Source organism: Telmatherina bonti (genome assembly GCF_933228915.1).
Source record: "Telmatherina bonti genome assembly, chromosome: 22".
NCBI lineage: Eukaryota > Metazoa > Chordata > Actinopteri > Atheriniformes > Telmatherinidae > Telmatherina > Telmatherina bonti.
Window position 1 is genome coordinate 9,196,047 of NC_136631.1, and position 10,631 is coordinate 9,206,677.

Here is a 10,631-nt window from a genome sequence, read left to right on the forward strand (position 1 = left end):
GTGCGCGCTCCCGATGTAGCGCGGTGGCGGGAGGCGGGGCTTAATGCGGAAGAGTCTCAATCCCCTCGTTTTGCCCGCAGGCTGATCTGACAGCCTACGGAGAGGGTCGGTCTGAAATAAATAAAGCGATTTGTGACAATAACTCCATCAATCCCAGCCTTTCTGGTCTCAGAAATAAAAATAAATTAGCCTGAAATGCAAAAAAATAGTTCCACTTTAAGATATTTGTACCGTTCTGCATGTTAACGTAAAGAATCTGCTTGAAGGGATTTTAGTTCATTCCTTCATACAGATGCATCAAACCTGGTAGTCACGGAAAAACCTAACAGAACCCAAAAAAAGAGGAACACAGTTGTAAAAACGGAGGGATTGTGATGTTTTTGTGTAGACACTTAAAGACACCTTTGCATATAAGAAAGGTGATTTTCTGTATTTCCACTTTTTTGACCCAACAGTTCCCACTGGTACACTTCTCAACCACTGGACGCCGCTACTCTACAGAGCATGCTCACACGGATCTTGGCTGTCAGAGAGGTTCAGCAGGAACAGGAAGCCCCCCAGCAACAGAGCTCAGTCTCCACTGAGGGTGAAGCTGAATGATGCTCATCATGTGCAACTGAAACCTCCCCTAAAGCCAAACGTTTCTTACATTTCTCATGTCAGATTCACCAGAAACGAGGATGAAAGAAAGGCTAACGACTATTCCTGCAGCATCCATCCATCCTCAGAAATTCTCAATAAGTTTACAAACATCTCATATTATAGACGAAGGGAATGTTGATGTTTGTTGAAAACTCACATCTTATTACGTTCTACCAGTAAGATATTGTTTTTTTCAGACACACACTTTCTTATGCTGTGCAGCAAACAGTGGTTGATTAATTAGGCTGTCAAAATGTGGTCGCCCCTCTTTGTTTTAGCACTTTTTCTGGAGAATATTGGCTCATGAGAGTTTTTATCCTGGTTTTTGGGATGGAAGCTGGCTTCAGGACATAAACAATCATGCAAAAAAAGAAAATACACTAATTTTTATTTTTTTTAATTAATACATATTTAAATGATCAGATCCTGTTATAATTCAGTCAATATAATGTAAAAAAAAATCTGTCACACAAGGGAAACGCGTACAGTGAGCAGGTTGCAGTTGTAAAAGAAACATGCAGAAGATCAGCTCTTTAACCTGGTTCTTATCTTTATTTGTTCAATACCTGCTCAATCACAAACCAAAAGTTCTCTCTCGCACCTGAAGCTCCTCTGGCTTTTTACTGGAGGCCCCTTCATTCTGGTTTACCTACTCAGGCATGGTCTGCAACATGACACATACAGTTGGTTTAGTTTAGGTAACTTCATCTTTTATACGCTCTACTCATCAAATATGTCTGTATCTGGCCGGATGGTAGTTGATTAAAAACCAACGTTAAAGCAGCTCTATGATGCTATTTCTAGTTTTCTGAGCTTTCTGCAGTGTTGTTGAATTCTCAATAGACATGTGAGCAGCGCCGTGTTTTATCACCTAAACGCATCTTTGAGTTTTCCAGCATCCTACATTCGGTTTCCATGGCGACAGAAGCCATTAGTTTCAGAGTTTTTTTCTATTTCAAAATTCTAGTGAAGTCCTGGGGGAGGGACTCAGTGATTGGTCGTCTTCTCTAGGTTGTACGCTTTATGAGAAGAAAGCCACGCCCACCTTCACTGCTCAGGTAAGTACACCTAGCAGTTGACCAATCAGATGCAGCCTGCAGGACAGAGGGCGGAGCTTTCTCTGTTGGCTTGTTTCCGGCAGAGGCTGATCTGAGAGGATCAATACAAAATAAATGGGATATGTGAAAAATGCTTGATTATTTCTTGCCCATCTGGACTTTTATAATAAAATACATTAGACTGAAATGTGCATAATATAGACACTTTAAAGATTTAAACTCCTGAATTAATTCTTTTGATCAAAAAGTACAAGTATTCCCTCTTTGTTCTGGTGAATCACAAACAGGTTTAAGTAGAACTTCAACATGGAAAAAAGAAGAAATGGAAGCAAGAGAAAAGAGAAAGTAGGGAATTTAAGGCTTAAACATTTTGTGTTAGAGCTCCAACAAGATCGTCTTCAAGGTGTATTATCTCAGATTCAGCCTTGGTCCTAAGCACACACTTGCTAAAAGGTTGAGCAGGAAAGAAAAGTGACAAAGTGTTCTCGTTTTTGGGCCTCATGCACAGGATATGAGGAGATGTTACAAAAAGAAAGTAAATTTAGAATAATATGAGATCTTTAAACTCGGTTTTTTAATTAACTGATCAAAAATTGAAGCTCAAAGCTGTAAGACGTTTAAAATCTGCACACAAATCCGGTTTTCTTGACTTTATTTTTAGCATTCACATGAAGACACGTCGTGACCTGATGGCAAAGGCAAAAAGGTGCTGCGAAAGGACACAGTAAAAGTCATTTTACATCATTTTTTAAAGATCCTGAGGGCAATGGGACAACAAAGTGAACGCCCCTGGTCCAACTGGTTTTAATCCCACACCACAGCTCTTTCACCACACGGAGCAACATTCCCACCCAGACTGATGATTGAAACAAGCAACAACACTTAGTTCTGTTTCACCTCTCGTCTATGTTTAATGAGTTTTTAAGCTCTCCTTGCAGCATGAAATGGGAGTACTTGTACTTTTCCCCTCCATCTTGACTGTTTTTTTTCAGGAGTGTACTTTCTTGAGCCAGAAAACTCAGTGCCTCTCATATGTAACATTTATGTAACAGATATGTAACACTGTTCCCCTCTGGATCGATTTCTATGTGGCCTTATTAGTTAACAAGCATCCTTCATGTCCAGATTCTCCAGACTGGAAGAGTTTATCACACTGAGCTGCATTACTGATTAAATGCTGAACCCCGGGGTTGTATTATATTGGAATACGTATAATATTTGAGCTGTACTTAAGTGTTACCATCTTTATTACCTTAAGTACTTGAAAGAGTGTCATTGTGTCCTGCGTTAGGACTGTGTCATTTTGATGTTTTTTCTTTATGCTTCCTTTTCATGATTTCATTGAGCTGTAGAGAAATTCTAAATGCAAGAGGAAAAAGTTGGCCTCTTTGGGTTTCGTGTTGTTTTAAAAAAAAAAAAAAAAAAAAAGAATAAATAAGGTTTGAATGCTGTTCTCAGCCAAACACACATCTGGAGTCATTCCTGTTACCTTCATGAGTTAGATGGGAGTTCTTTGAGGTCATTTGACAAAAAATATTCTTTGTTGTGAAAGTTGGGGAGTGGATGCATCTTATTTGATGATTTACTTTATTTTAGCCACATTTTTCTCTAAGAGACCAATATAAAAGCTTTGTTTTAGATTTTATGTTACACATGAGGCCAATTCAGCTCCATTTGAACTTGCAGTGTTGGCTGGTTGATCCATGAGCATACTGAACTTCAAGCATACTGTAATATTTTGTCACCACTGTAAATGAAATATTATTGCTGCTGTGTGATTCTTTCCTGGTGGTTTTTCACCAAGATCAGGCCCAAAGACGATGTTTCACGTCGTCATGCTGATATCAAGTATTAAAAAGAAAGTTCATCTTATTTCTTCGGTTGCAGGGCACATGACTCATCACACAGTGTGATGGAACTGAAACATAGCGTTGCGAGTGTAATCAGTTCTAAAAGTTTAATAAAAAGTTAATATGATTTAAGTCTGCCATTTAAATATTTTCCATGTCAGGATGTTGATTTTTGTACATCAACATTGTAACACTGCTTTATAGTTTTACTTAATATTTATACAATTACATTTTTTTAACCTTATATAGGAAATAAAATCCCTCCAAAATGGACTAATTCATGTAGAAAATGTTGTCCACAATGTAGCACCAAGTCAAAAATCTTTTAACTCCAACTAGACTTCAAAAACCCAGTAAAATGACTTTAAGAACGACCGACTCCTCACATCCGGTCTTTCAGCCTTTTAGTACTTTTCAACGTTTTATTTACATGTTAAATAAAATATATTCCATGTCACAATCATGCAACAAATTCAGCAAAGAACTCCTTCAGTTTGTCATTACTCTCATTCCACAAACACGTTAAAGCTACACATCAGATGCCAACAGTATGAATACGGTCGTTACACATAGTTCCTAACTTGTCGATATTTTCCTAACTTCTCATTAAACCCTTTCACTATACATCCATAACAGAATTGTCTTTTTAAGAACATAAACATGTGAAGCAGCCCAAAGAGGTCAATATTAAGCTATGAAACCATCTGGTTTTAACAAAGACTTCCAGTTTTTGGTTTCTTGTGTTGATGTGTTTCAAACTTTGTGGGAGTGAAGTTGCAGAGACGCGCTAAACAGAGGAAATCAAGAACTTTAAAACATTCCTATTCAACAGGATGCAAGAACTTGCAACATGAAAATACAAGATATTTAATAATTCAAAGCCAAGGCTTGGGAACATATCTTAACTCCTGTTAAGGCTGGACAAGAAATGCTTTTATTTGGACTGTTTTAAATGAAACCATACGATCACCTTTTGGATCCTAAACTTCTTGAACTCTGAATTCATTCGCGCCACGTCCAGTCTTAACAGTTGCACAGCAGGAAGAGGATCGTAGAATGTGTCTAGGCCATGTCTTCTTCGCCTTCCTCTTCAAACTCTCCCTCCTCCTCAGCAGTGGCCTCCTGGTACTGCTGGTACTCGGACACCAGGTCATTCATGTTGCTCTCAGCCTCTGTGAACTCCATTTCATCCATGCCTTCACCCGTGTACCTGTGACAACATGAGTCATATAGTTACTTACAGATTGGCATTTATCTGCTAGCACAGGAACTGGCTGCTCCTCACTACGTTTCACTCACCAGTGGAGGAAAGCTTTGCGGCGAAACATGGCAGTGAACTGCTCTGAAATGCGTTTAAACAGCTCCTGAATGGCTGTGCTGTTGCCAATGAAAGTGGCAGCCATCTTGAGGCCACGTGGAGGGATGTCGCAAACGGCCGTCTTGACATTGTTGGGGATCCACTCCACAAAGTAGCTGCTGTTCTTGTTCTGAACATTAAGCATCTGCTCATCCACCTCCTTCATGGACATTCGGCCTCGGAAAATGGCTGCAACTGTGAGGTAACGCCCGTGGCGTGGGTCGCAAGCTGCCATCATGTTCTTGGCATCAAACATCTGCTGGGTGAGTTCAGGAACAGTCAGAGCCCTGGGAAAAGACAAACATTTCAATGAGGATCCATTTCAATAAATTACAATCCAGTAATGTGAGTTTCCGAACAGCAGAGTCCAGCTTCTCTACCTGTACTGCTGACTGCCTCGGCTGGTCAGGGGCGCAAAGCCAGGCATGAAGAAGTGTAGCCTGGGAAATGGAACCATGTTGACAGCCAGTTTCCTCAAATCGGCATTGAGCTGGCCAGGGAAGCGCAGACAGGTGGTCACCCCGCTCATGGTGGCCGACACCAGGTGATTGAGATCGCCGTAGGTGGGTGTGGTGAGTTTCAGTGTCCGGAAGCAGATGTCATACAGGGCCTCATTGTCAATGCAGTAGGTCTCATCTGTGTTTTCAACCAGCTGGTGGACAGAGAGGGTGGCATTGTAGGGTTCCACCACCGTGTCTGACACCTGGAGTATAAAAGAGGGAGATAAACAAGGTGAGGAGGGGGAATATGTAAACCTGGACAACCAGAAAACAAACCAAAACAATCATATATACACACACAATATACAAACCTTAGGTGAGGGCACCACACTGAACGTATTCATGATGCGGTCTGGGTATTCCTCTCGGATCTTGCTAATGAGGAGGGTTCCCATACCAGAACCAGTGCCTCCTCCCAGTGAGTGTGTTAGCTGGAACCCCTGGAGGCAGTCGCAACTCTCGGCCTCTTTCCTCACAACATCCAGGACTGAGTCCACCAGCTCAGCTCCCTCAGTGTAGTGGCCTTTAGCCCAGTTATTACCTGCCCCACTCTGGCCTGTGTTACATGTAAACACATACATCTTAGTCAGCTGTAGCGTCAGATCATCTTCATATCTTATTCTACGTTTAAAATCTTCCTAAATTCACAGTCACACACAAATATTTTCTTTTCTCTACTTCATATTTTTATATAAATGCTTACCAAAGACAAAGTTATCTGGTCTAAACACCTGACCAAAGGGGCCAGACCTCACAGAGTCCATTGTGCCAGGCTCCAAGTCCACCAGCACCGCACGAGGGACATACTTGCCACCTGGTTAAGGAGAAGTATTGAAGAATATTCATGAAATAATACAATATGCATTTGAACCACTGATCAAAGCTAAAATGCTCATCAGTACAAAATTTCAAGTTTGTTATTGGTCTTAAGAATTCTTTACATGTTTTCTAGTTTAGAATAAACATAAAATTTGATGGAAAAGCCAAGATTAAAACAAAAAGTACAACCATCATCTAGGACTGAGCCCACCAGTTCAGCTCCCTCAGTACAGAGCCCTTTACTAAACTGTTGAGAGTAAACTAAAGCTAAAAACGCACGCAAATATCGATTATATATCTTTAAAATGATCGTTAAAATTGAATTAATTGAAATTGAACTTATAAATAAAAACTGAATTTCCCTTTGGGAATTAAAGTCTGACCGGAAATAACCCTGTTAATTTACATTTTCTACGAAACAATTAGAATTTTCAAAATACAATAGTCTACATAGATCATTGCCATTAAACGGAAAACCAAAGTTATAACTTTAACACTTGTGAAACACAGTGTACACCCCCTATAATAAGATTAGTTAATATCAAAACATAAAATAAACAAGTTTTATGGCAGTTCTTGGTCTGTTCATTGCACAGTAAAGCCCCTGCTGGATGGTGACGGTAAAAAAAAAAAAAAAAAAGGTTTCAGAGAGGTCTCGTATGACATTGGCTCATCCACAAATTAGCTAATCTAACAAGTTATCTGTAAACTAATCTAACAAGGCAGCTGGAAGCGCTTAACAAAGCGAAGTAAACCTGAGGCCTCGTTGTAATATACGTTGATCCGCTCCAGCTGCAACTCGCTGTCCCCGTGGTAAGTCCCGGTGGGGTCGATGCCGTGTTCGTCACTGATCACCTCCCAGAACTTCAATAAAAAACAGAAAATGATTAAATGAGCTGGCTTAATAGTGTGGCTACCCTTCAGAGTCAAAACCTTCTTGTTATATACAGTCTGTGGTCTAAAACAACAGCCAACTACGTCGCTAAATAAGCTAATGATAATTACAGCCCGCGCAAACTGAATAAAACGTTTGGACCGTGTTGCACCGAATTAAGACCTCAGTTTCACCGAAAAACTTCTCTAACCTTAGCTCCGATTTGGTTGCCACACTGGCCGGCCTGAAGATGCACAATTTCTCTCATTTTTATGGCGATTTAAAACGTTTTGGGTGTCAGACTAAGTTGTATCCTCTCGCTACTCCAGCAACGGTCTAAACAAGAGAAGGGTGGGGACCTTGCCAACGGTTAATGCCCCATAAATTTAATTGGATCAACGGGATGTCAATCCAAATAACTTGGACATATGATTGGCTAGCAGCAATTTAGAGTTAGACTGATTGGATAGTGATCATGAGGCGCGGTTACCTTTAGTAACTGGAATATATTTTAACGCACAACAGAGTATCTATGGAGACGAATGAAACTGTTTTCTTTCATGCAAACCTATATCAATGAATTTATGTATTTTCCATGACCTGCATATTCTTTTTGTACCTATTTTCATTTCATTCTTGACCCCCTGACCTATCAGTTTATGTTCTGTATTTTTTGTTCAATTGTGTAATAAAAAAAAAAAAGATAAAAAAAGAAGAAAAACCTATATGAATGAATGTGTTTCCTCTGCTACGGCCGAGCAAGTATGAGCTGGATATTTGAGAATTTTAATTTTAATACTTATTTATTTAAAGATTTAAAAAATTTAAAAAAAAAAAAAAAAAAAAAAGAAGAAGAAGAAGAAGAAAACCTGTATGAATATTAAAGTTGTGTTAAGCTGCCTTCCTTGCAGGGGAACAACATATGACAATGAATTTAGTGAATTTAGATCTGGAAAGCGTAGCAAATTTCAGGATTTATTGACTTAAAGATAACAAGTGAACAATTGATTTGTAAAAAAGAAAAGAGTAAGGTTAAAAGATTATTTGATTATCAATATATTTTATTGAAGATATCGTTTTAACTTAAAATTTGCATTCAAGTTGAAAACTCTCAAACCATTACAAAGACATTTTCATTGCAGTATTTGTTATTGTTTATTGATGGTTTTTTTTTTTTTTTTTTACTTTAGTTTGTTGAAACTATAAACACGAAGATACTCCTTTTTTTAAAAAGGCTTTATGTCCGGTGTGGACCGGGGAAGACCGGAGTTCAGCAGGTCAGCTGACGCGTGACGTCATTTCCCTACGATTGTTTACAAGTGACATCATGGCTCTGCCTGATAAACACTAGTAAAAACAAGAGCGGATAAATGATTTGTTCAGAACATAGACACCCGATTATGTATGATAGATTTACCCAAACCTTATGTCAACGAAACGGAAATTCAAACAAGATAACACGTAAATACCTCTTCAACATATTATTCCCAGCTCAAACAAACAGAAATTTTATAAACCAGCTTTTCTCTAAACCAGAACTGAGAAAATGGAGAACTAACTACATAACTTATCGTGTAAACCCAAAAGCAAAAGAAGTCCGTTTTAAAATATTAAGCAATATTTATCCATCCAGTGAGCTTTTAAGAATGAGATTTGGTATTGATCATAACAATTGCAGCTTTTGTGACAATGACATAGAAACCACTGATCACCTTTTCTTCGAAACATGCATACCTCTAGATTCTGGGAAGATCTACAGAAATGGATAAATACTAAATTCCAACTATTGGCTCCCCTCACCAGAAATAATATTGTGTTTGGTGTTGATATGAACAATACAAAAGGTGACTTTGTAATGAACAATTTATTGCTGCTTGCGATATTTTTAATGCACACCTGCAAATGGAGGAAAACAAAACCTCTCTTCCCTGCATTTGAAAAAGACCATGTGGACCACCTCAACACCTTAAAGCTGATGAAAAGGAAACCTGCATTATTTTTTCTTACAGCCTATGAGGAACTAAATATGTTCAACAACCCCTAGCATGTAACTGACTGTAATCTCTTTTATTACGTTATTTGTTTTCCTTTTTTATTTAATCATATTCATTTTTTAATGTTATATATTTATTTTATTCCTTTTACTTAAATTTAAGCTTAATGTTGAACTTTCTGTTAATGTTATATGACACATGTTCTGATTACTATGAATGTGTGCTTTTATGTCAAAGTATTTTCAATTCAGTGCATAAAATGCCCTGTATTTGTGTATAAAATGTTCAACAAAGAAAAAAACATTAATAATAAATAAATAAATAAACCTTGCCCTGCGATGGACTGGCGAGCTGTCCAGGGTGTACCCTGCCTGTCGCCCAAAGCCAGCTGGGATAGGCTCCAGCTTCCCCACGACCCTGAATTGGATTAAGCGGTTCAGAAAAATGAATGAATGAATAAATAAACCACTGGAAAAGATGATCTATAATGCTGCCACTGAGCTTGAGTTGTGAGTTATGACATTTTCTTGTATATCCTTTTTATTGTTTTGTGTACTGTATTGTGAACACATTTAAATTAAAACAAAGGACATCATGGCTGTGTTTCCAGCTTTTGCCAAAGTAGCAAGTGACAAAGTTAAATCATCCAAAGTTGAGCACCCCTCAGTATATAATGCATTCTTTAAAATGATCATGTTCCTACAAACACTTCATCGTAAAAAAAAGTTTTAACAAAACCTAACAAGTTGATACTGACCGCATCAAGAATGACAAAGTGTTAGGTGATTTTCCTATGTTATTTCAACCATTAGCTATCATATTTGTTTTTAAATGGTAAATTAAATGAATCCTTAGTTACTGGGATGTATTCAAGTAACTGAATCACATCTTGTTGTCAGTACTTGTTCGCCTTGACAGCACTTAAATATCCAGTGTATTTACAGACACAAGTTTATGGTTTATTAGTATTCAATCATAATTCACCCATAAACCCATGCACCTATCATACTTTCAAATGGGCCTAAATTGATTTTTTTTCTTATTTACTGAATACATCAGTTCCCGTTATAATTCAGTTAATATAGTATAAAACATTTCACACAAGTGAAATGCAGTCAGTTTAGTTTATGTAAGTTCATCTTTCACTATGATCTTCCCTGTAAATGTCTGAAGCTGGCCAGGTTGATAGTTGATTAAAAGCCAACTTAAAAGATTTAAACTCCTGCATTAAATCTTAAGATCAAAAAGTAAAAGTATTCAAACTTTATTCTTTGTTGTTGTGAAAGTTTAGAAGTGGATGCATCTTATTTGATTTACTTCATTTTAGCCACATATTTCTCTAAGAAACCAACAAAAAAGCTTTTAGATTTTATGTTACACGAGGTCAATTCAGCTCCATTTGAACTTGTAGTGTTGGCTGACTGATCCACGAGCACAATCCCAGGTAAGAGTTCATACTGCTGAACTTCAATCATACTGTTATAATTTTTCACTACTCTAAATGAAATATTATTGCTGCTGTTATTCTTACCTGGTG

General features: G+C 38.0%; 2 protein-coding genes across 2 annotated transcripts in view; one reads left to right on the forward strand and one right to left on the reverse strand.

Moving 5' to 3' along the window:
• LOC306772290 (zinc finger MYM-type protein 4) overlaps nucleotides 1-1,121 on the forward strand; it is a 33,570-nt gene extending 32,449 nt beyond the window's left edge. The window contains exon 29 of the mRNA XM_079261711.1: nucleotides 456-1,121. Within this exon, the coding sequence (XP_079117837.1) occupies nucleotides 456-600 (145 nt within the window). The 3' untranslated portion in view covers nucleotides 601-1,121. The remainder of the gene's footprint in view (nucleotides 1-455) is intronic.
• Nucleotides 1,122-4,040: 2,919 nt separating this feature from the next.
• On the reverse strand, nucleotides 4,041-7,447 carry LOC306772466 (tubulin beta-4B chain). The gene is made up of 7 exons (XM_079261942.1): nucleotides 7,312-7,447; nucleotides 6,982-7,090; nucleotides 6,111-6,221; nucleotides 5,719-5,963; nucleotides 5,288-5,610; nucleotides 4,850-5,194; nucleotides 4,041-4,760 (listed from the first exon to the last, which is right to left on the reverse strand). The coding sequence occupies exons 1-7, from the start codon at nucleotides 7,366-7,368 to the stop codon at nucleotides 4,613-4,615; spliced, it is 1,338 nt and encodes a 445-aa protein (XP_079118068.1). The 5' UTR covers nucleotides 7,369-7,447; the 3' UTR covers nucleotides 4,041-4,612.
• Between the last annotated feature and the right edge of the window lie 3,184 nt (nucleotides 7,448-10,631).

Coding starts and splice junctions, on each gene's coding strand:
- LOC306772466 (XM_079261942.1), bottom strand. CDS start 7,368: ATGAGAGAAATTGTGCATCTTCAGGCCGGCCAGTGTGGCAACCAAATC. Junction 7,091..7,311: donor GCAACCAAATCGGAGCTAAG/GTTAGAGAAGTT, acceptor TTTTTATTGAAG/TTCTGGGAGGTGATCAGTGA. Junction 5,195..5,287: donor CGAGGCAGTCAGCAGTACAG/GTAGAGAAGCTG, acceptor GTCTTTTCCCAG/GGCTCTGACTGTTCCTGAAC.